Source organism: Pan paniscus, chromosome Y (assembly GCF_029289425.2).
Source record: "Pan paniscus chromosome Y, NHGRI_mPanPan1-v2.0_pri, whole genome shotgun sequence".
In the NCBI taxonomy this organism is placed as follows: Eukaryota; Metazoa; Chordata; class Mammalia; order Primates; family Hominidae; genus Pan; species Pan paniscus.
In genome coordinates, this window is record NC_073273.2 from 26,802,023 (window position 1) to 26,828,938 (window position 26,916).

Sequence of the window (26,916 nt, forward strand, 5' to 3'; positions counted from 1 at the left end):
GAAAAATATACATAAAAATACCAGTTTCCAAATCAATCAAAATAACACTTACAAATAGACAAGAAAATATATAGACAATCTAGACCAGTAGAGGAAAACAGGACAGGTAAATGGATCCATTTTAGAAGAGATGAAAACTAAACGACCAACGGAAAATGGCTAGATGTTTGAGCTCATTAGTAATCCGGGGATATAAATCAAAACCACATTACATTCCAACTTTTGTTCATTAGTTTGGCAACTATTAAAATAAAAGTACCAAGTGTAGTCAAGGGTATAAGGAATGGAAATTTGGTTCCATCAATCACAGGACTATCTAATGATATTTAGTAAAATTAGGGTGACTAAAACTTTGGTTGCTCCAATGGAAACTTTTTTTAGAACAAAGGGTACTAACATATATAAAATTATTTAATATTTATTATATTATTTCCTTACAGGTTTTTTTATTGTATTGATGGATCTATGAAATAGTTATCTTCCAACTATCTTTGAAAATAAAATGCTTCAAAAATTTAAAAACCACAATTACATATCTTGAGGCAAAACAGAAAAATAACTTCTTTATATTTATTATTTAAATATTTAAAATAGTAGGCAGAATAATTATTCTAGAACATATTTATATGAAGTAATCTGTTTCTTAACAATAATTATCTGTAGTTCTTTTCTGGAAAATGCATTTATTTTAATATTATACTGATTTTTAAATAAAGTTACTTGAGCTTTTCCGAAGTTGCTTCTTCTTGTCACCAGTAAAAGTTATCAACAATGTTTAGCTTTTTAAGTGAACTTTAAAAAGCATTTATCATGTTGTTCAATTTTTTTTCTGGCACAATAATATTTCCACAGCTTTATGTTGGTCCCAATGATTGACTAAAAATTCAAACCACATTTTAATCCAATTTTCTGTTTGAAACATCTAAATGGCATTATCCAACTCTTTTGGAATTTCCTCTGTTAATGGAGCTTATGGTGCTTACATACTAACAATTACTGATGAATATTTCTTAAGTGCAGAAAAATTAGAATTAAAAATGTACACAACTGATTTTAAAAAATAGTAATCTGATGTAAATAAAAAGCCAGGCATCTCAGAATTATATGCTTAATTTTTCCGAATTCACACACTAAACCTGTGAAAATGTCATCTTCAGGCATAGTTTTCTTAATGTAACTAAGTATTACCTTCTTAAATAGCAGCTGGTTTTTCCCCTCAACCCTCCATATTCTGGATTTCAGGATATCACTTTTAGCCTTATGGTCCCAACATGGACTACAAGGCTTTATGATTACACCGTGTGTTTATTGGCACCTTTCAGCCCATAATTTGATTGAAAGGGAAATTGAGCAGTTTTTGATTAAATATCTACTTGGATTTTTATGTCATTGCTGCTGAAACAGATTTTTTAAAAATAGTCATTAGCAAACAACCTATAAATAAATAGTTGTAGGTATACGAGAGATGACAAAACCCCTGTGGCCAGACAAATTAACTACGCTTTGTGGGCTAAGCTTCTATTTCTAACACATAATTTACATATATCTAGCCTACTATTTCCTTCATTTTCCCCAAACCCACCATATGATGATCTGGCAGTGTCACGTGAGTGAGCCACATAGAAAAAAAAATATGTTAAATACTTCTTCCATCACCAGGCAAGACTGGAAGAAGCTAGCCATTACTAGCCAATACTGACTCAGCGTATATTGATTTATTGTCAAGCACTCTGCTACATGCTGTCCTTGAAAATGAAGCATTAACTATGTTTTGTATAAACTGTGTTAGGAAAATAAAGTTGATTTTCAGACTTATCCCCCTATTCAAGTCATCATTCTGTTAATATTTTATTTTCCTCACATACTGATAGAGCCCTGACAATAGCTATCTATAATTATTAAACAAAATGAACATTTAACAAACACATGCTGGTTCTAATCAATGTAACTTATAATAATACTTCATTAAAAACGAAAAACCTAAGACAAATGCAAAGCTGATTAGCATGGATGAACAACAGTAATAAAGTGGTAGCCCTGGGAGCTAAGGAGAATATTTTATCCCCTCAAAGTTAAAACTGTATGCACACTGCAGTCCAGCCATTCTTCTAGTATTTTCATTATAAACTCTCCCACATGTGTACCCAGAGGCATAGGGAAGGCTTTTCACTGTAGCATTTCAATAAACACATAATGGAACATAATGAAATTCAGTAGACTGAGAACTATGCCATCAATAATGGCAGCTCTCAACAAAAATGTTAACAAAAAAATAAGTGAAATAATACACAGCTTATAACATTTACATAAACATTAAAAATTCACAAAGCACCAGTCTCCTGACTGTCTTTAAAAGTATAAAAGATGGGATAGCTACCTTTATGCAAATTAACTAGACTTCAGTTGCACTAATTAAGAGAACAACAGCTGAGTCAATCACATGATAATAGGCAAGTTATAATTGATGTCAAAATTCTACCTGATTATATATTAACTTCAAAATCATATCACAAGTTTTCTTCTATTTTGAGAAACATCACTTTACTAATAAATAGAACAAAGATTGATTTTGCAGATTTGCCTGATTTCAATAGAGCATATTTCATCTTCAAATATGATAAGCACTTTCCAATCCATAAAACACTGTTAGAAAAAACTCTCAATCAGGCTAGACACACATTTCGAAGAGCCTGTGAGTTTGCAAATCATGTATGCCTCACTCTCATGTTACCCTGATAAAGCATAGCGCTTACACAGTGTTTCTTAGCTTGAAAGAGTCTAGGAACTTTAACTAATTAATCCTTAGACTAACCAGTGAGATAGTGATAAGAAGTCCCATGAAGAGATCATTTAACTATATAATCCACACTTCCTTAAATGTAATTCAGCTTATGTGTCATGTTGTGTTTTCCTAGCTTTCTATTTCGATCTTCAGAGAAATAATATTTATGTGTGACTATATCATGCATAGGCATCTATTATGAATACAATTATGTAGACTGCACTCTGTCTGCTACTAAAAGCTAGCAGATGTGTGCACAGCCAATACATAAAAAAGTCTGGTACATTCTGCGGTATTTTCTTTTCTTATTTATTTCATATCTTATTTTCAGGTATTTCAGAGCAGACTTGTTAGATTTGAGCAGGCTAAAACTTTTTAAAGGAGGTATTACAATTCTCTTTTTAATTTTTATAATTAGTTTTTTGGAAAGCGTATTAAAATTAAACTTCTATAATTATGCTGAATGTAAAAGAATATTATATGTGAATGCTTCACCCAAATGAAATAATATTTAATATTCAATTTAGAATTCTCTCTAGCAGAATTTCCTTCTCTGCAGGTAGCTGGCTACAGGAGTCTAGCAAAACCAATCTAGTTTTGTGGTAAAGGCAAATACTGGGTTACTCAGTAAAGAACTCTTTCAGTCTGCAAAGCACAGTACATCTTTTCTCTGAGCAGAATAAATTCTTATCCAGTTTTACTGTTCAATTAAATATTCAATTGAAGTTAATCGTTTTCTTTTTTATTACAAAGAAAATCTGGTTAATTTCTAATTATTTGTACTAAATATATTCTCTGTAACTACCTAAAATTACATTGACATACACACACACACACAAAAGACTCAGTACAACTGGAAGACCAATGTGTACATGTGATCTGCTAAAAAAAAATAAATAAATAAAAATAAAAAACTTCTACTCTATTATTTTCATTATAGGATATAGTTGAAATTCGATCAATGGCCTATTTGAAATGAGTGTCTAAGACATCACTGGAGAAAGTATGTACAATGCAAAAAACATTTCTCTATGCATATACTTTATTTTTAAATACACTTATACTGTAGAGTTAAAATGGTTAACTTTTTTGTCAAAGACTGGTACTGGCTAAAATTTTGTTTCTTAATATATGTATCCCATTTGTGTTTTGTATCTTATAATCCTTTTATGCTATATCTAAGATTTAAAATGTTTTAAACATTGGATGTTTGTCTTTAGTGGAAGTGTGGGGGACCCATGCGGTTGCTGTTTAGGGGATCTCATCTAAAGAAAGAAGTAGTAACACGCAGCTGAGCAGGCAGTGGGCAGTCGTCCAGTGCTAGGTTTTTAGCTGAGACATGAATAAGTTTCTCAGGAATTCTCAGAAGTATTTGACGGAAATGAAACTGGTTTACCAACACTCTTTAAAAGAGTCAGCTAAAGAATATCCTATAGTGTCCTGAGGAGAAAAATGAGCAAGGCACATAATTTGAGACAGGAAAAATACTAGCTGATTGCAGGAGAAAAGCCAATCTCAAGCAGCAGTTTCACATGACAAGCAAAAATACACCCTTAAAGTAGCTGCATAAACTGGAAGCTGATAAGACTCCCACAAACGAGAGTGTGGGCAAAGCTGGATAGCAACAACTGGACCCAATATGGTGTTGGATTTGAGCTAGGTTTCGCCTTGGAGAAAATACCAAAAAAAAAAAAAAAAAAAAAAAAAAAAAATTACTGCTGCTACTGTGCAGCCCTGCTACTACAGTGCAGCAGAGCCACTGATCAAAGGCAGCAACTGCTTAAGTATGGCTGGTTCACATGTGAAAACTAGAAATCCCTGTTTGTTTAATTCATGTTTACTTTTTCTGTTATATAAAGTAAAAATTATTCCTTGCTGACACAGTGTTTCATTTTTCTTCCTTATTCCATACCATTTACTTTCTTCTCACATTAGTTATAGTTTGTAACTTGTTTTGTCAAATATATGCAATGAGATAACACTGCAGTATTGTAGAAAGCACACTGCATTGGAAACAGACTCATATTGAAACAGGAAAATGCTGGAGGGCACACACCTGGAGAACTCAAGGCTCAGGGAAGAGCCTGCAGTGAGAAATCACAGGCCATCCCTGGTCTGGGGGAGAAAGGCCCATCAGGGAACAGTAACACTCATACTTCAGAATTGGGGAACCTGAAGTGACCTAAGAGGTGGGCTTTAATGCTCAGCCACATTCCCTCGCTAGACACACACGGAAGGTCCCCTGCCATTTAACTGGTCATCTACAGTGGGACTTATTTTTACTTTTTACCAAGGCTCAATGGATAGCTGCCTCATTGTCTGCAGAAGAACACAGAGCTCTGTGGGGCTGTGGGAAAAGAGAGCTGACCTGCCCCCTTCCAAGTAAAAACCACCCTCCTTAGATGTCAGTGCCTTGAAGGGATGGGTTTGGTGTATTAATAAGAAGGAGTGCATTGGACTGGATACTAAGAAATGTATTGCATTATTTTTCTTGTCCTCTATAACATGAAAGGTCAATTAGAGATATAGAAACAATGGAATATTTCACAGCATGGTCTGACATTTCACTGCACTTTTATCTTTTTAACCATGTACCAAGTTCATTAAATATGCAAAGGTAGGACTGTTATAGGACCAAAGTGGTGGAGTCAGAGGTCACAATCCACAGCAAACTGACAGTCCCTTGTGGATGGGAACCTGAGTGCTGAATTAGAGTGAGAATCAGCTTTCAGGCTACCAACAGGGGACAAGGAGAATGAAGCTATCAGCAGTTAACAATATTGGATTAATTGAAATGATGTTGACAGAGATTTTGTTAGCTTTACATCAAATTGAGTATAGTACTTCAAATTGAGTATTTGATAAGGGTAAACTCTTGTCAAATTTCCCATATGTAAAATTGAGGATTAATTCAAAGATTACACAACCCATACATATGAGTATCTCATTTAAATGTATATACACAAGGGCAAACTTGCAGTGTGTAAATATTTGTCTACATCTAAATGTATCCAAATCCATTGATCAACAGTTAGAAATTTAGAAATTATTCTCCCATTTTACCATTCCCTTTCCTAGAATTTTGTCAGAAATATAATTTTTCCATCTGTTTGAATCCTACTTTCTGGAAGCATGTAATGTATGGATATAGTAAAGCCATGAGAAATCCCAGAGTTTGTATCAGAGAAAACATTAACACTGGTTTTATAAAAGATCCATTTTGAGGAGAAAGTTATACTTCACATGACTACAAATACAGAAGTATTCATCGAAAGCTAATATCACTCAATACAATTTGTTTTTAATGTTTTATTTAAAATATGTAATCTCAAACGATTACTCGAGTAGAATAATGTCGTTGGTAATAAACAATGATTAAGAATTTCCTTTAATTTGTTGATTATTTAAAATGTAAGTAAAATACTAAAAAGTAGTAGTACTAAAAAGCAGCCATGTGGTTTCTCTATGGGGTTTTTTTTTTTTAATTAATAGTATCAATGGAATTCTTTTACACAGAGAAATCTCCTTATATCATTTTATTATTGTACTTTTACTTTATTACTTGCTTGCATGTCACAACTGATAGAAATAAAAATATTTTTATTTATACATATATAAAGCATGGATTTTTGTTTATGTTTTCTAGTGAGAGAAAGTCACCAATAATTTTGTCTATATAGGAAAATTTTGACAAGCCCAAAATGCTTAACTTTCTTTTCTTTTGAAGGTTCTTATTTCAGTCTAGGTATGAGATGGAATTGACTGTGATCACTTTTTTATTTCACTATGACTACGGAGTTTCTGATACAGTGTTACAAATGTATAGACTTAAAAACTTGCTTTCTTCTTCTTCTTCCTTTGGACCTGTATCATGTGATTTCTGCAGTAATGTGCACTGTTATCTGAAATGAGGTTGCTGAAAGATACAAGCATAAATGGAATTTTTTACTTCCGTGAACCTTTAGGAACAGACAAGTGAAGCTGTAAGATAATTATGATATGAACTTAAATCCACAGTTTCTCACAGAAGCACATAAGGGTGAAAATGCATTTAAAAATACATGCCGCATCCAAAACATGAGGTGGGAAAATGAAAAGTTTATTTTGACATAAAGAACAGTTTAAAAGCTATGATTATTTCTGGTGAGAGCAACTAGCACTAAAAATCCTATTTTCTGTGTTTTAATACATGAAACTATTAATGTATCTTCATGCTCTAAAAACAGTTAGCTCTAACTTAAGCAACAACTTTAGAGCCATTTCAAACACTGGGTGCATCATCTTAGAATTTCTCCAAGAATCTTTTGGGAGAAATATAATGTAATCTTGCTCTATAAACAATTGAATTAATCAATGAAATTATTATGACTGTAGTCTTGCAATTTCATTGTCCTTCTCTTTTCGGTTTTTACATATTCTCATTAAAATTCAAAAGCCCCTAGGAAGCATATGATAAATAACAACGACTGAAACAGCTGAAAAATAAAAACTGAGCAGCAGACACATTTCAAGGTTTCCTTTATGAGAATGCTACATTGACCATGTGACACACACATGGTATCAATCCCTGTGAGAAAATAATATTTGGGTAGCACTTGACAGTTCATCCAGTAACAGCAAATATTCTCATTTGACCTTCAAAAGGAATTTTAAACTTGTGTTTCATAAGTGACGAAAATGTGATTTAGTAACAGAAATCAGAGCTGTTACATCTCTTTAAGAACATGTCAACCAGTAAAGCAGAGGCATGAGTTTTCTTCTGGAGTGAAGGAGGCAATGTTTATTAAAATCATGAGTCTTTTTTTTAACGTTTCATCTTTTATTAATGTTTTGCTTATCAAAATCGTTGCCCTTATTTGCAGTTATATTGCCTGTATTTGCCTATTACAGCAGTTATCACACTTACTATTCCTCATTTATCTCTGTACCTGTTCCTACTGCACGCTCAAAATAGCAAGGAAACAGTGTTTTTCTGAGCTTCTTGCAGACTGCCAGGCTTATTGTGGCATTTAGAAACTATCTGCTGAATGTTTGTGACATTTTCATTTAAGTTACATTCTAGGCCACTTGATTCTCATTTTCTATTTAGTATTTGGGTTTGGAGAGCTATTTTTAATTTTAAGGTTTTTTTTTTCTTTTTTTTTTGTTTTGTTTTGTTTTATTATCCTGTAAGTTCTAGGGTACATGTACACAACGTGCAGGTTTGTAACATAGGGATACATGTTCCATGTTTGTTAGCTGCCCCCATCAACTCGTCATTTACATTAGGTATTTCTCCAAATGCTATCCCTCCCTCAACCCCCCACCCCCGCGACCGGCCTCGGTGGGTGATGTTCCCTGCCCTGTGTCCATGTGTTCTCATTGTTCAACTCTCACTTATCAGTGAGAACATGCGGTGTTTGGTTTTCTGTCCTTGTGATAGTTTGCTTAGTATGATGGTTTCCAGCTTCATCCATGACCTTGCAAATACAATGAGATACCATCTCATGCCAGTTAGAATGGCGATCATTAAAAAGTAAGGGAACAACAGATGTTGGAGAGGATGTGGAGAAATGGGAACGCTTTTAAGTTTTTTGTTGTTGTTGTTGTTTTAAGTATATTTTAAGGATATACTTACACAGACGTGGAGCGCACAGTGTACCCCGTTCAAATTGGAGGCTCTGCTGGAGAGGGCAGCCAGGGCACAGAGCGTGGAGGCGCCCTAGGGGGAGGAGAAGGTGCTGCTGTGGACGATATCGTGGCAGTGGTCCAGGTGGTGGTCGAGGAGAAGTCCGATATGGAGAGGCAGGAGGAGGATCAGCGGGCACGGCCATGCCCTGGCCCCAGCACTCCCCAGCCAGTAACAGACTCGTTGGAGCTCCGTGAATGCCCCAGGCCGCATGGCCTGCCAGCGGCTGAGGTAGAAGCTTTGGCAGAGGTTCCTGCCCGGCCTCCGGAGCGAGCAATGAGGACAGGTTGTGCGGCTCCGATCCCAGGCAGCATCTAGGGGTGAATGTTTACAGCTCCCGAATCCCCAGCGGCCATGTGTTATATACGATGTTAATTTAGTTTATCCATCTGTAGGCGTCTTGTGTTAGCTCAAGAAGACACTCTGCCTTACCGCAAAAACAGAAGGCTTTCTGGATCCCGGGGTTTCCTACTTTGGTGTACCTGAAGAATTGGCTCACACGTGGGCTTGGAGAATAAGTGCAAGGTTTCATTGAGTGGAAGTTGTCAGCAGATGGATGGTGAGCCAGAAGGGAGATGGAATGGGAACGTGTGCACACCCGTGCCTGTGTGCCTTTGTGTACCTTGGTCTGGGGGGGCCCACACTCCGGCCCACAGATGTGCCTCAGACTCAGCTCTTGCGCTGGGAAGCAGGGCACCACCAGGTTTGGCAATCCAAATTCAGGACCCCTGAAGCCTACACGCTAGGGAGACGCGAAGAGTCCTCATGGTTCTCACAAATGGCAGAGGGAGGAGGAAAAGGGTGGCTGGCTCAAGCTACCTAGAGGAGATGCCATGGATCTGAAATGATATTTGGAGGGAAACAAAACCTAGCTGGTGCACGTGGGTCCCTTCCACGCCTTGAGGCCTGTTAACACCTGGGGCTCAGTTAGGCTCAACTAAGGCCCTCTTACCCTCCACGCAGAGGTGCACAGGAGGGCGAACCCAGGTCTACGTCCTTCTAGAGTGGCCAGTCCTATCATGTTCTGTTTCAATAACTCCAGGGTCCCTTGACATGCTTTCTCCCTCTGCCACCCTCACTCATGCTTCCCCAGCCCTGAGACATTTCCTATGACATGAAAAAACAGACATAAAATTTGTAAAGTACCTTAATACTATAGATGCAGATAAAGTAATTTGTTATGAAAAGTGCTCTTCCTCCTTGTATCAGTCGTTTTCATGATGGGGGAAAGAATGCAACATACTTTGGTAAATTAAAAAAGTATAAAAGTAAAAATAGATCCCACTGTAGATGATCAATTAAATGGCAAGGAACCTTCTGTGTGTGTCCAGCGAAGCAATGTGGCTGAGCATTAAGGCTCACCTGAGTATTGGTGTAGACACACAGTTTCCCTCATACCAGTGTGAGTGTGGGCATGTTCCCACCTGCGTGTCTGAGCTGGTGCACGAGTGTGCACACCTGTGCCTGTGTACCTTTGTGTACCTTGGTTTGTTGGGGGACACACTCCCGCCCACAGGTGTGCCTCAAACTCAGCTCTTGAGCTGGGAAACAGGGAGCCACCAGGTTTCGCAATCCAACTTCAGGACCTGAGAAGCCTGCGCGCTAGGGAGACGCAGAGTCCTCATGGTTCTCCAAACGGCAGAGGGAGGAGGAAAAGGGTGGCTGGCGTAAGCTACATAGAGGAGATGTCATGGACCTGAAATGACATCCGGAGGGAAATGAAACCTAGCAGCTGTTTCTATCTTCCTGTGTGTTCAGTCGGGGCATTCAGGGAAGAAGCAATGGAAACTGCGGGGCTTTGGGATTCGTTGTCTGGGAATCCCTGTGCACCAGAGAGTGTCCAGCCCATGAGACAGGAGGACAGCATGTGGGTCCGGCAGGGCCTGAGTCTCCAGGGAGGCTGGCATTCTCCCCAAGAGGGCATGGGTCGGTAGGTGGAGGAGGAACCCGGGCTGCGGGGTCAGGTAGATGAGACACTTATCACTTAGTCAGGTGGGAGCTCAGAAACAGGCCGGTGACAGCCAGTTCCAGTGCTTCATGTGCGCACACAAGCTTCTCCCCACGCATCCTCTCCAGGATGCCTCACCTGGGCGGATAGGAAGCAAGGCACACAGCATCCTAAGCTTATGGTCATGAGTGGACCCAGAGGGGGGTCTCCAGTATCACTGGTCCCAGGAGAGGCAGGCATGCATGGTCTCTTCAAGACAGGGGTAAAATGCATAAGCCCAACTCTCCACCCAGTGGGTGTCTTGCCCTGATGATGTCAGCCATGGCAGATACAGCTCTTCCACCTATATTGCAGATCCACAGGCTTAAAACATCGCCCCGGCATTCTCCGGGAATGGTCCCTGGACTCTGGACCAGCCAGTGCCCCAGGACTGTTCCTTCCCAGCCGCCAAGCTCATGGGAGGCTCAGTGGGGACTCTCCTCCTAGTACATGGCCACCCACAGGCACTGTCAACAACCCAGGGCCCTTCTACATTCCGGGGTCCTGCCACCTTACCCAGCAGCGGGATAACGGGAAGGGAAAGAGCTGGAACAGACAGAGTGGAGGCCACAAGCCTCACACTCCTGCATGGCAAGTGAAGGGGGGGGATCCTTTTCAGCCCAGGGAGCTGCTTCCTGAACATACCTGGAAGCCCAGCACAAGCTGAGAGATTCATTCCACTACAGCTGGGCATGGGGGATTTCAATGTGTGCCGGAGCCCTGGATCCTAGTCGCCCTACCAGGTGTACTTCTCCTCCAGGTCACATTATGTTCACAACCTCTTTAACCCAGATGGACTCCTTGTCCTCACTACATGGTGTTGGCTGTAAGGGTTACTTCTGGTGCCCCAGCTGCTGTTTCAAGGTGCAGAGATGGACCAGCAGACCCCTGAGTCCTTGTCCTCCTGTCCAAGTAATACCCATAGAAATAGTAAAATAGTGGCACATCAGACCTCTTGACATTTTTAAGGCTGACATATTTACAAGCATTTCATCCAGATATTTATGAGTTTATCTCATTTATTTTATTTATTTATAGCTGTCATTTCAAAATCTATTTTTGCTTGAGAGTTATTTATACATGTAACCAAATGTTCAGAGCTATGACATATAGGTTTCAAGGTTAAAAGTCTGTATCTGCTATTGTGTTGGGTAAAACCCATCCAGCACTTATAAAAATAATTATTGATTAGGCATGGCCACTGTAGTGGTCTAAAACACACTTTGAAATTCTTCTCAAACTCATTTGAAAATATTCCTGATGTAACTGAACATAGTACTTGCTTCTAATGCTTTCTAATAGAAAACACAGCAAGCATTTTCTAGATACTGGGCCACCTCTGGCCTAGGCTAGAAAAGGTGACACAGCTGTGCCTAAGTCTCCTGCTCTCATGGGGACAAACCCCTTAGGAGAGCCCTGGACCAGTACATCACGAAGTCTAACACCCTGATAACACTATACAGAAGGGACATGCCATGGAAAGACTCATAGAAATAGGAGATGCCCAACGATCTCAGCATTCCAGCCCCAGCTATTTGAGTCATGCTAGCCATGGCACCAGGGAGACAGGAAGACAACTGACAATGTCCCCATCCTGAGCCATCACTAGACTGCATCCTCCTGAGTGCCCCTGAACCACAATCATTTGGCTGAGAGACTATGGAAGATTGCAGAGACTGAGAGTTAGTAAATTATAATGATTGTTTTAAGCCATTACATTTTAGATAATTTTGAAAAGCTCTTTAGACTCCTAGAAAAACTGAGTTGTCTACTGATTTGAATAATTGTGGAGAGCTTTAAAGGCCAATGTCACGAATGCTAATACCCTGGAAAAGTCAAACCATCAAGACTCTTCAAAACACAACAGATCTTTAATGTCCCTTTGCTATGGCTGGAGAATAACCTAACATGTATCTGATAGACCTTTTGGAAAGCCTCTGTTCACATCTCTCGGCCTGGTATGGGTCAACTCTGGTCTGGTTTAATTCTAGGCAACTGCAGCAGCTCACCTTTCATTTTAGGTCGTGGCCTACACTGATTTTTTGATCACTGACTGTGTCTGTGTCTGTGCGTGTATGTTTTGTGTGTTACCATACTTTATCCGAAAGACCTAAATAATAGTGTTATAGTTTTTTTATGAACATAAAGCATTCCAGGAAGACAATATTGCTTATCTACTGAGCTTTAAAACAGATACGAGGCAGGGCACAGAGGCTCACAGGTGCGTTCCCAGCAGTTTGGCAGGCCAAGGTGGGCAGATTTCTTGATGTCAGGAGTTTGAGACGAGCCTGGACAACATGGCAAGATCTCATGTCTAATATCATATGAAAGCTAGCCAGCCTTGGTGGCCCATGCATATTATCCCAAACCCTGGGGACAGAGTTTGCCCTGTATTAAGGTTATGCCACTGTGCTCCAGCCTGGGCACCAGAGTGAGACTCTGTCTCAGAAATAAAAACAAATAATAAAATACTAAAATAGATAGGAGAGATCACTGAAGAGAGAAATGAATAAAACTGGGTGGGTATTGTGGCTTATGCCTGGAATCCCAGCACTTTGAGAGTCTGAGGTGGGTGGATCACTTGAGGACAGGAGTTCAAGACCAGCCTGAGCAAATATTGTGAAAACCGGTCTCTACTAAAAATACAAAAAAGGAAAAATAGATAGGATCGGTGTCATATGCCTGCAGTGGCAGCTGCTCAGGAGGCTGTGACTGGACAATTGCTTGAACCCAGGATGGGGAGGTTGTAGTGAGCTGAGATCATGCCACTGCACACCAGCCTAGGCAACAGAGCAGAATTCTGTCTTCAAAAAAAATCAAAGAGAGAAAAAGAGAGAGGGAGGAAGGAAGGAAGGAAGGAAGAAGGGAAGGAACGAAGGTTGGAGGGAGGGAGGGAATAAGGAAGGGAGAGAAGAGAGAATGAAAGGTATAAAACCAACAGGAAATGAATAAAAATAAAAACTTGCCATTTTGCCCATTATCCACATGAATTTTTGAACTATGTTTAAAATAATATTTAGGTCTCTAGTCGACTAACTGAAAGTTTAAAATAAGCTAATGTATATTGTCAAAATTACTCATGTAACTATGGTATTAACTAACATTCTTGTAGTTTTCAACAACCAAATCAAATTAATGTTTATCATCAAATCACATACTAGTGAGTGCAGGGTAGTCTGTTATGCTGCCTAATCTACACTAAATTAAAAATGAAATCAAATCTGCAAAAGGCTTTACAGTTACTATTACCAGGAAAGACTGTTTTGTTTCCTGACTTGTGGAGGGTTTTATTTCCACAGTGTTGAGGGCTCTGGCAGAAAGCCTTCTTGGTCCAAACTCACCACTTATCATCACAGTATTTATGTGTCAGGCATTAAGGGGAATGAGCATCCAATCCCACTGCTTTTCTGCATTGGTTCCCATGCACAAGCAAATGTGCTGTGTTAGTGACTATCAAATATTCTTACATTTGATCAAGGAAATTTGTGTTTTCCAAACTGTAAAACAAAAATATTACTATCAGTTGTATTTTTATTATTTATTTACTTAGAGGCAGGGTGTTGCTCTGTCATCAGGGTGAATCATACATCACTGTAGTATCAGACTTTTGGGCTCAGAGGCTCCTCCAACAGCAGCCTCCCAAAGTACTGAAATTACAGACCTAAGTCATTGCACTCAGCCTCAAGTTTAGGGATAAAGGCTAAGGAATATATTGTAAACTATGTAAATAAACATAATTGCATGCTCTCTAGAGAGCTGTAAGAAACCCCTGCAAAACTGCCATTGTGGACAAGGCTGCTGACAACAATGTAATGCAAGCAAAGGAGTGGGTCCTTCCCCACTGAGCCTTCAGATGATACCAGAGGCCAGCTTGGCATTTCCACTGCAGCTTTTTGAGAGAACATGAAACATAGGTGTGTGTGTTTGTATGTGTGTTTGTGTGTGTGTGTGTGTGTGTGTAAGCATACATACAGAACCTGTTGAACAAACTAGGATCACCCACACAATGGAATATGATGTAGCTTTTTGTAGATCTGGTAGAATTCTTCCAAATCTATCAGTTTCTGGGCTTTTTTTTTTTTTGGCTGGTTGGTCACTTATTACTAATGATTCCATTTTGGAAATTGAAATTGGACAGGTTGGAGCTGAGACTGTGTCCACTTACATTCTCTTGTGGAACACAGAATGGCATGCTTGTAATTTTGGCTGTGATGGTTACTGGAAGGTCTCTGCACAGATAGGCTAGCTTTCTGCCAGCAGCAAGAGGGCCTAGGACTGACAATCAGCTCCCTTGATATCTGCTGTTGAACAGTGGGAAGGGCTGGAGCTGAGACTGGGATTCTCTGTTTCTGAATAAAGTCGTGTGCTCTAGAGATTCTAATGCCCCAGTGATTTCCATTAGATATATCAGAAGTGATCTTCCTTCCAGGGGTACCAAGGCTTATTATATAAACGACTTGCCCACTGTGTCCAGGTAGGGCCAGAAACTTCATCCTTCACTACTAAATTGCCTCTGCTTTTCAGCCTGGGGATGGGTGGAGCACACAGGGCTAGGATGGTCAAAAGTATGGCAGCTGGGATTGGGTGGGGTCACATGACCCTTCTGTGGATAATCACCAAGCTGCCTCTTTGTCACAGCCTTGGAATTTTGCAGAGAAAATCACTGTGGGATTTGGCAGTTAGTCAGTGATTTGAGCCTGGCAGACCCATCAACCATGGTTCGTTGCTGCAGAATGATGCTGTTGCTTCCTTTCTCTGACAGTGCACCTCTGCTGGCTGGAATGCAAAGCCACTGGTAAGATTACTGTTATGATCCCTGTAAGCCCCATCCATGTACTTTGTTTCTAACTGACCCCAGTTGTCTGATACCCGCAATGTTTCCCACAGGGTAAGACTAGAGAGAACATCACATGAAGAACTGCAAAATGGAAAAGAAAAGGCTGAATGTACACCTTCAACTCTCTCCTCCCTGAAGAAACTGTGAGTCCAGGGAAATTTTTTGTATGCAACACTATGCTGGCTTGGAGAGGAGAAAAGTATCACATTAAAACTGTTATTTTATCCTATTTGTGTGGCTATTCTTAGTTCTACAGTCGAAGAAGGTGTCTCAGATTCAATCGCAAGTTATGGAATCATTCACTAAGGTGTCCTTACCTAAGGAGAGTTGTGAGTTAAGGTTTTTGTTTTTCAGAGAGGGAGGGAGTTAGTAGAATCACAGAATGCCTATTGTGTCACATCAGACCCCAGAAACAGGCAAGTTGAAAGACTGTTCCAGGCTGAGCACAGTGGCTCACACATGTAACCCCAGAACTTTGGGAAGCTGAGGTGAGCATATCACGAGGTCAGGAGGTGAAGACCATCCTGCCTAACCGGGTGAAATCCCCTGTCTACTAAACATACACACACACACACACACACACACACACACACACACAAATAGCCAGGCCTGGTGGCATGTGCCTGTAGTACCAGCTACTTGGAATGTTGAGGCAGGAGTATCTCTTGAACCCAGGAGATAGAGGTCAAAGTGAGCTGACATCACGCCACTGCACTCCAACCTGGGTAACAAAGTGAGACTCAATCTCAAAAAAAAAAAAAAAAAAAAATAGCGATCCTAAGGGAGGAGGAGTTTAAAAGGTTGGGGTGCTTCCATGGAGAAGCCGAAAGCTAGAGCAAGCCAAGGGTTGGATTTAAGGAAGAGCTCACGGGACCATTGAAAACCACCTCTTTGTCCTCTATGGAATGAAGGAAATAGTGAATTCTGAGCTCCACTCCTTACTGACATAGGCAAGTTATCAACCAGAGATACATGTCTTAATCTGTTTGTGTTCCTAAAAAAGACTATGAGACTGGGAAATTTATAAAGAAAAGAACTTTCATTGGATCCTGGTTCTGCAGGCTGTAAAAGATGTGTGGTGCCAGCATCTGCATCTGGTGAGAGCCTCACCAGGCTTCCACTCAGGATGGAACAGAAAAGGAAAACAGTCACGTCATGTGTGGAGAGAAGAGAAGGGGAGAGAGAGAAGAGGAGAAGGTATAAGGCTCTTTTCAACAAACTACTTGGATGTGATCTAGACTGTGGCAATAATACGGTGGAAAACTCACTTATTAACCATTGCAAGGCAGCCAGGCCATTTGTGAGGGATCCATCCCCATGACCCAAACAAACACCTCCCACTAGGTGTCATTTACAGTGTGGAGGACCATATTTCAACCTGAGACCTGGAGGAAAAAATGTCCAAACTACATCAATAGGCAAGTTTAAAAATCATGCAGAGTTATTGTAAAACAATCCTTTTTCCTCTTTAGAATCCTGGAACTACAAAATGCTGGGATTCATTACCTTCCAGAGATTGGTAAGTTAGTGTGCAAACTCTTAGGCAGCATACCTGAGAAGTCAAGGCCATAGTTGAGTAGTTCGACTTCTTGGAAGGAAAATTTAGAAGCTCAGTATATTGCTAGAGTGAGTGATGATGAAGACTGATGAGAAATGCCTATGTGCCTGCTCTCAGAGGACCTTGACAGATCCAAAAGTCAAAATTAGAAACAAGATACCTGGGCAAAAGCTATAAAAGTCAAGATAAGGCTGGGTGCAGGCTCACGCCTGTAATCCCAGCTCTTTGGCAGGATGAGGAAGGTGGATGAGCTGAGGTCAGGAGTTTGAGACCAGCCTGACCAACATTGTGAAAACTTGTCTCTACTAAGAAATACAAAAGTTAGCCTGGCATGGTCACAGATGCCAGGAGGCTGAGACAGGGGAATATCCGTTACTCAGGAGGCTGAGACAGGGGAACCACTTGAGCCTGGGAGGCAGAGTTTTCAGTGAGCCGAGATCATGCTATTGCACTCCAGCCTGTGCAGCAGAGCAAGACTCCATCTCAAAATAAAAAAGAAGAAAAAAAGTCAAGACGTTAGATGTACAATCTAAGATCTTCGAGGAACAAGGTGGGAGCTGAGCTTTCTTGACTGCTTAAGATTCAGTAAACCAGGAGGAAACAGTTTTAGAAGTGCTTGAATGTCTACTTAAATCCCTCTTTTATCTTGGAGGTCCTAGGAGAGCTTTGAATGCCAATCTGTGCTAGAATCCAGAGATAGGCAATCATTTCGTTAAGAAGCAGCTGTTAACAGTTGGGGCATTACGTATGTGGCTTAACACTTCAGTCCTCTTAGAGAAGCTGTGAAATAACAGTTCTCTATTGACTCTAGGGTCATGTGTCAGCCACAAATTCTAGAACAAGATCATGATTCAGTTTTTCTTACTTCTTTTTAAGTGAGTATTTTCATAATCCTATGTGCAAGAGTATCTCAACTAGTTTCTGAGTTTATCTCATAGGGAATTGATGTGGGTGTGGCTTTTTATTTGTTGCGTTTGTGGATGGAGGAACAAATTAGAGCCTCCTATTTTATCACCTTGTTGGAGATACCCTTTTAATTTTTTACTTATTTAAAAAAATTTGTACATAACAGTTGTAGATACTTTTGGCATACATGCGATATTTTGATACAAGCAATGTGTACTGGTAAGGAAGGGATCAAAGAGGGAATGGGGGTGGGTTCAATTATAGTTGCTTAGAAGGAATAAGATCTAGTGTTCAGTAGCACAAGATGAGTACATTTAATAATGGTTTATTATATATCTCAAAAGAATTAATAGAGTGAAGGTGGAATGTCTCCCAGATTAGAGTGCATGGCACAATATCGGCTCAATGCAGCCTCAGCCTTCCAGGTTTACACGATTCTCCTGCCTGAGCCTCCCAATTAATTGTAACACACTACAGGCGTGTGCCACCACACCGGGCTAATTTTTATATTTTTGCTAGAGAAGGGATTTCATGGTGTTGGCCAGCCTGGTTTTCAACTCCTGACCTAAAGGTATCTGCAAGCCTCAGCTTCCCAAGTGTTGGAATTAAAGACCTGAGTCATCACACCTGGACAATAAGATACACAAGACTAGGGAGTTGTATCTTTTCACTTCACCCTCACAATCCTATGTTATAGGTGAATGAAAACACAACTTCATAACATGAATAATTCACTTAAAAATCGAAGTTGGTAACTTCTCCCTTTAAAATTATTTGCACCCTTACCCTATAAAAAGTGATGATCTTGTAAAATTTTCTCAAGAAAATACTCCTTCCTTGCAGATTAGTCTGTTAATTGTAAAAATTATGGACTGCAAAACTTCAGGAACTTCATGTGTTTCATTTCTTTAGGTGTATAATCAGGAAAAGTAATTGGTTTAGTTATTTAGGTCCAAATCTTTTTATTTTTAACATTCGATGATTTCTTAAACCTTTAAGCAATCCCGTCTGAAACTTTATGCAGTTATGTTTTATACACTTCATTGTCCCAAAAGTGTGAGGTTTAAAGCATTTCCATTCATATCATCAATTAAATCTGATAGGCTGAGAGTGGTGGCTCATGCCTGTAATTTTAGGATTACACTTTGGGAGTCCAAGGAGGATGGATCAGGATTTTAAAGAGTGGCCTGGCAAACATGGTGAAATGCATTCTGTACTAAAAATACGAAAAATTAGCCAGCTGTGGTGCATACTTATCTAATACCAGTTACTCAGGATGCTGAGGCAGAAGAAGAGCTTGACCCAGAAGGCGGAGTTTGCAGTAAGCCAAGACGGAGCCACTGCATCCCAGCTTGGGCGACAAAGCTACGTTTCATCTCAAAAAAAAAAAAAAAAAACTGATAAAATCCCAACCATTCTAAATTATTCCTATTTGTAAGAACTTATTACTAAACTGTTATAACAACCACTGCCAAAACTTTCAAGAAAAAATTATCATGAGTACCACCCAAGACAAAACACCTACTTTCCACTATTTAAACTACGAACATTTAATTTCATTATGCTATGCACTTCAGAAACTTAGCTAGTTCAGTTTTGATTTAGGTAAAAAAAAAAAAAAAAAAAAAAAAAAGGTTTCATTATCATATCCTCTTTCAGTCACAGAACGCTTCAAGTAGAATGTTCCAGATGTTTTAAACTTTAGTATCAACCACATCTATTTATTTCCTTTGACCTGTACTATTCCTCTAAAAGATAAACGTTTTATGGTGAGGCAGACAGTTTTGTAGTCTTTCTGAAGGCTTCTCAAACATTTTAAGCTTGTAAGTTTTTAAAGAGAAACAGCCTAATTAGAAAACTTGCGCCTCTTGCAAGGGAGATGTAACATATGCCTAATTTTGTATCTATTTATGTTCAAAGAAACAAAGGAAAATGTTCAGCAAACAACAGAATTTACTCTCCTATTGAATTTGCTTTTAAGCATGTGCAGCTAACCAATAACATCAGGAATTTTCTATTACTGTAAAATTTTATTCTGAACATTTTAATGTAGATATTACTTCTAAACAGATAGTTTTCAAATAGCATTAACAAGTATGAAATTACTTTGAAGAAAATTCCTTTTCCTTTGAATACCTCAAAACCTTCATGGAGGAAGTTAGTATCTACCTGTCTCCACAAAGCCCATATGCTTCTTTTAGTAATATGCAGGTAACAATGCAGAAATAACATTTCAATTTTCGATTTGCAAACAAGGTTTGGTATGCAATAACTATTATTTGGAATACTTGCTTTAATATCTGCTTCAGTCTCCTTTTCAGATCGACTTTCCCGACCATCTACTGTAGATGCCACATAACTTCACTTACCATATGCTTCACGACGAGCAGGGTGAACCCTACCCAGAGAAGGTGGATTCCTTTGGTCTTTTCTGCCAGTGTGCTCATGACCACAAAAGCAAAAATCACCGCAGCTTCTTGAGTGACTTTCTTGACTTCTGCCATATCTATCTCGTGTATTGTTATAATCAGAGTGGCTGCTTCCACCATAAGACATCCGAGGCCCTCTTGCAGGTGGTGCACCATGAGAGGTCCCTGCAGGGTTGATAAAATAATATGTTGGACTATATTTAAACACTTTTACTGCCACCACTAAAGGATGAATTAGTTAAAGTGCTATTTGGAAATATCTGCTTTCCTCTGCCCTTGTTGACAGGATAGATATTAATTAAGCCTGCATTGGTCAGAAGGTTTTATTTAAAAGAAGTGTAGGAGTAGTATTTTGAAGCTTAACAAATTTAATTCTGAAGTAAACGTTGAGTCACTTTTTCTGCACATGAAGTTCTCTCCTTCATATCGTTCCCTACGTTTTATACTGTTAGACTACTCAATATTTAAATATGTTATATTGTCCTTTATAATTTTCCTGAGAATTTCATTAAAATAATGATCTGGACTATTACATAAAATTCTTTAATTTAAAAATCCATCCTGGACTCTTACCATATCCCTGAAATTCATTTTTGTAAGAACTTCCACTTGCACAATCAGAATGATCTCTACCACAGGTTTTGTCGTAGCCACCACTATCACTAAATTGAAAAAAATTTTTTTAATGTCAGAATAAACAATTTAAGAAATCTATTTGATAAATCCAGATAATGTTATAGTACCTATATCCTCTAGAGGAATGTTCATCCCGACTAGATTGACCATTATCATGGTATGCATAGCCTCTAGATGGTGGAGCATAATCCCTGGTTTCTTGGGAGCTTGGATGATTTCTGTGTGAGTAAGTTTAAGCAACAAATTTTAAATTTTCAACTTCTACTATCCAACATATAACTAAATTACAACTTAAACACAATTAAATTGCCAAACATCTAAAAAGATATTTCTCCAAATAAAATAGGCAAATGCCCAAAAACACATGGAACAGATACTAATAATCAGTGATTCATAAAATGCATTTCAAATCCAAAATGAGATTCCAGACTTCACACACACACACTAGAATGGCATTACATTTTAAAAAGCAGGAAGTAGCAAGTGTTTGAGAGTATGTAGATAAATTGGAACCCTAATACAATGTTAGCTGGAATGAATAACTTAAGAAATCTTTTTGACAAGTCCAGAAAAAGTTATAGTACCTATATCCTCTAGAGTGATGTTCATCCCGACTAGAATGACCATAATCATGATATGCATAGTCTCTAGATGGTGGAGCATAATCCCTAGTTCTCAGGAGCTTGGATGATTTCTGCGTGCATAAGTTTAAGCAACACATTTTAAATTTTCAACTTCTAGTATCCAAAACGTAACTAAGTTACAACTTAAACAAAATTAAAAGGTCCAAAACCTAAATGGATATTTCTTCAAATAAAATAGGCAAATGCCCAAAAAGCACATGAACAGATACTCACAATCAGTGATTCAGAAAATGCACTTCAAATCCAAAATGAGATACCATAATTCACACACACACACACACACACACACACACACTGGAATGGCAATAAAAGCAGGAAATAGCAAGTGTTTGACAGGATGCAGATAAATTGGAACCCTGATACAATGCTAGTTGGAATGGAAAATGATGCAGCTACTATGGAGAAATGTAGTGGTTCCTCAAGAAAACAATATAATTATCATACTACCAAGCAATTCCACTCATATACACCCAGAATTGAATACGTGTACTCAAACAAATATGCGTGCATAGAAATACTGCGGTGGAAACAACCCAAATAAAATAATGAGTTAACAGCTTGTGGAAGGAGTGAAGTGCTATGATGTAAATGAACCTTCAGGACATCATGGAAAAGGAAAGGAGAGAGATACAAAAAGTCGTGTAGTGTTTGAGCCCATTAACATTAAATGTCCACAACAGTAAGTTCAGAGGCAGAACACTGACTGGTGTTTGCTAGCAGCTGAGGGAAGGGAGAAAATGGAAGGAACTGCTTAACTGGTAGTTGGAGTTTTATTTTGGCGTCATGAAAATGTTTTGGAACTCGATGGAGGTAGTTGTTGCATGACATAGAATGTATTAAATGTCACTTAACTGTTTACCTTATAATAATTAATTTTGTTATGTTTATTTCATCATCAAAACAAAAATAATCAACTTTTTAAAATTTTTTCCTTTACCCATCCTTAGCTGCATAACCGTCATCTCTTAGAGACATATGGTCATTTCTCCAGGAAGAGATTGGCTCTCTGAGTGGAGGACCTCCCTAATTCCCTCTTCCATATGATACGGGACCTTTAACATTAAAATGTTGGAACATTATGTAAAGAACACCTAATCTGAAACACTATTTTCTCTTCTCTCAAACAACTTTTAAAAATTATTTCTTCTATGACTCCATTCTTTGTTTCCTAAATTACTAGACAGTCATGACACTGTGAATATTTCTTATGGCTTTGGATAATCCCATGGCTCCCACAAGGCCAGTTCTTCTAACGAAGCTGAAGGCAAACATTAATTCTTAGGTAAAAGTTCATTTGTAATGGTTAAGAACTACTTAGTTACTATTTTCCTTTTCATATGAATTACTGATGACTACAAATGACATAGGGAAAACATGTAAAACCACCAAATCTTCACAATTTTAAAGTTTACATACATTGTCCTTTCTCAGCTGAGGAAGGTAAATTTTCCCACATAGTTCAATCTACCTCACAAACACAAATACTGCTACCTTTGAACGACTGCATGCTAAACTTTTACATGAAAGTTCTCCTTTCTCTCTAAGTGGTTGGCTCTATCTTAAATGTTGACAAATTAAAATGTACTGGTGAAAACTTTCTAATGATAGCCAAGATTTACTTTTACTGCAATAAACAACACTATTAAAGGGGTCATTACAACATCGTTGCTGTTTCAAAATAGAAAAAATTATCCTTTAATATACTCTTCACAGTGCTATTCCTTAAAGGTCAGCCTTTCACCTATGATATGTTCACTAGCTAATTTTCCAATGGAAATGTGTTGGCTTGGGTATCCTGAAGTCAATAAATACCTGACTTCACCAATACTCTACTTATGAAATGTAAAATTGAAAATGTCAGTTTTTAATTTCCTCCATATTAGGATGGAGGACTAAGTAAGAATTTTAATTTGTTCTGCTTACTTTCTTTGCTGAAAACTTCTGTTTCTTGTCTTGCTTTCTTCTGTTCAGTCTGCAATCTTACAATTGTCCTTCTCAAAAATATTACTTCTATTCAATCCTACTGCTCATATCATGTTGCTTAGTACTAAATTCTCTCCTCAAATAATTTCCAACCTTACACTAAGGATATTGTGTTAATGTTTAAACATCCTAGAACAATCTTAATTATTGATTTACAGTTCAGCTAGTAACTCGATTTAAAAATTACATGGATTCTGTTATTTGGGGGAAGATCTTAAATCCCTTACAAGACCTCTTGCAGCCACGTCGCCCATTGTTTCTACCTTGAAACTTCTTTTTTTATTTCTGGGCCCAAAATATTTGCCCAGATTTGCTCATGGCTGCTTCCTCCCCAGTGTTCCAAAGTCATCCAAAATTCCTTAAACTCTTTATTCACCTTGAAAATCTAAGAACCTCCTTTATTGGCCTTCTCAACATTTATGTGCACATAACATTCGTATTTATTTTTACACAACAAAATATGTGAGATTAAGTAGTTTAGAAATAACATTGGCTGGGTGTGGTGTCTCACACCAGTAATCCCAACACTTTGGGAGGCCGAGGCAGGTGGTTCATGAGAGGAAGAGATAGAGACCATCCTGGCCAACAGGGTGAAACCCTCTCTCGCTCAAAGTAGCAAAATTAGGTGGGCATGGTGGCGTGGCCTGTAGGCAGGAGAATCAGTTGAACCCAGGAGGCAGAGGTTGCAGTGAGCCAAGATCGACCCACTGCAATCCAGCCTGTTGACACAGTGAGACTCCGTCTTAAAAAACAAACAGACAAAAACTCTACACAAATTACCTGCTCTTTTGCTTGAAAACTAGGGGGAAAAAGGAAATTATCATAGATTACTATACAGAAGTCAAAATTATCTCCAGAGTTACCACAAAGCCATGAACCAAAAGCTACTCTTGGTTTCTACCACAGCTTGAAATACTAATTTATAAGAGTGAATAAAAATGTGCTTTCTGCTATGTGCCAGGAAATGTGCTAGATGTAACAGAAATAAAAGCAACTAGGAAGACTTAAATATGCACTATATACAATTTCACAATCAATAGATTCATACATGGTACAGCAAGTACAAAATACCTACAATACGCAATGAGGAAGAAAATATGAAATCTAAGTGGTTTTTGAAACATAAATTGATATTTTTGAGACACACACGGGGAAGGATAATTCTTAAGAAGTCCAAAAAAGCATTTTGGGGATAGCATAAAGAGGAACAGAGGCTAAAAACAGATTGAGATAATGTTATTTATCATTTTTTTAATTTGCTATATTTTTTTGCTATAGAGTCTTGCTCTGTTGCCAGCCTGAAGGACAGTGGCATGATCTCAGCTCACTACAACCTCCGCCTCACAGGTTCAACTGATTCCCCTGCCTCGGCCTACCAAGTAGCTGCAGCTACAGGCACACACCACCACTCCCGGTGGATTTTTTGTATTTTAGTAGAGGCAGGGTTTCACCATGTTGGCCATGATGGTTTCATTCTCCTGACATCATGATATGCCTGCCTTGGCCTCCCAAAGTGCTGGGATTACAGGCTTTAATAAAAAGTGCACATAAATACAATGGCGCCTTAGCACCATCTCCCACAACTTGCCCAAATTTCAGACATGTCCGACAGTTAAAGGTAGAATCCTCAAGAAAAATCAATGAGTTTAACAAAAATGAATTTCTTAAAAGGACTAATATCACACTGCTCCCACCAAGCCCAGCCTGATTAGGATCATGTTATAAAGCAAAAAAGTTCTGAAGGGCCCAGAATGGAATGAACTTGACACAATGTAAAGGAATTCAACAGTTAACAGAATTACATAAAAGTTTAAAGCTTTAGTAAATACACAATCCGTAGATTTAAGACTCAATAGGACAACAGACCAATGTTTGGATCAAAACAAATCCTCAAACACACTGGGGAAATGAGTAATTAGGTATTCATGTTACATACATCACTCTGGTGACAGGAAAAAAACGTCCTCAGGAGAAAAGAGCAAGGATGGGGAAAAAATGCCAGTTACTTCTTGTGTTATCCAACTTCAATGTTCTCCTATTTTTTTCTATTTTCAAGTACTTAACACTTCCTTAAATGTAAAGGTCTTATTTAAACCCACTTTCTCAAAAATATATTTTCAGAAAATGGGAGAGAATCTTTCCTTCTTGTGAGTCTGTCTAGATGTCTATCCACAGTTTGTCTGTGCTCTAGAAGTATTTCCATGAATTGGAAGTAATTGCGTTAATGGCATGTAATAAAGGTTGACTTATTCCTTTCATGTACATGAGGGTCCCTTATAAGTTTTAAAGCTCTTCAAAACCTTTGAAGATCTATTTACACTCATATTGAAATACAAACATAGAAAAAGGTTACCATATATTAATTTATATAAGGTTAATTCCAATACCCTTCCAACTACAGTTGAATGTATATGGCACAAAGAAGAGGATGTCTTCATATGGCATTCTACTATCTTCAAAAGTTATGTAATTCTAAAAAGACCTAGAAATACTGTTAACTGAAGAAGAGAGTTAGAATATTATTAATGAGGGACTCTACCTCTCCATTCATATCTTTGGCAGTATTCTTAGCATCTGCAGGGTTCTCAAAAGTAATAAATGCAAAGCCTCTGGATTTGCTGGTTCGATCCTTTATCAAAAGAACTAAAATATATGAAAACATTTTACATTGATATAATGGACTCGTCAAGGTACTAACCATCTAAAAGTTACATCAAATCAAAAATAATTGCATTTCCCATCACTAGTATTATACTTGATACTGGTCACCCCTATAGTCAGCCTATTTTGTTCCAGTTTGTTCCCTAACTCCACAACACGTTTAGTTTTCCTTATTTTCGTTTCTAAGTAGTAGGTGATCCTTACCACAGATCCTTAACCTGCTACTATGAGAATTTTCCAAATATCAAATAGATAACTTCAAAATAAGAGTTTAAAAACAATAAGGCATTTTAATGTAGGTATACAATGAACTTTGAAAAAACATGTTTTTTCAAAACATATATATAACAGACATATTTTAAATATACATATTGAAATATACATATGAAAATACACACACACACACACACACACACACACACGCACACACGGTTTTAAGGGTTACCTTCTGATATGGGACCATGTTTCTCAAATACTGCTTTAAGCATCTTTTCATTGGTTTCCCTATTGAGGCCACCAATGAAAAGCTTGCCCGGATGATCTGCTTCTACCATTGTGCTGCAAATGGTCAAAGAAAAAATCTATATTTAGATAAAAATAAATAAGCTAAAAAGATAAAATTTTATTACGTACCGTGTTGAAAACTCAAGTGAAATTCCCTTTCAGAGCCTGACATCTTTTTTAGTACTTCTTACTTTAAATACAAAAATCAATTCAAGATGGATTAAAGACTTAAACGTTAGACCTAAAACCATAAAAACCCTAGAAGAAAACCTAGGCAATACCATTCAGGACATAGGCATGGGCAAGGACTTCATGTCTAAA

General features: G+C 38.4%; 1 protein-coding gene across 1 annotated transcript in view; it reads right to left on the bottom strand.

The window, feature by feature from the left end:
• LOC129395733 (RNA-binding motif protein, Y chromosome, family 1 member F/J) overlaps nucleotides 1-26,645 on the bottom strand; it is a 333,547-nt gene extending 306,902 nt beyond the window's left edge. Inside the window, exons 1-2 of the mRNA XM_055107154.3 lie at nucleotides 26,537-26,645; nucleotides 25,970-26,073 (exon numbers count right to left, since the gene is read on the bottom strand). Coding sequence (XP_054963129.3) covers nucleotides 25,970-26,073; nucleotides 26,537-26,645 — 213 coding nt within the window. The remainder of the gene's footprint in view (nucleotides 1-25,969; nucleotides 26,074-26,536) is intronic.
• Between the last annotated feature and the right edge of the window lie 271 nt (nucleotides 26,646-26,916).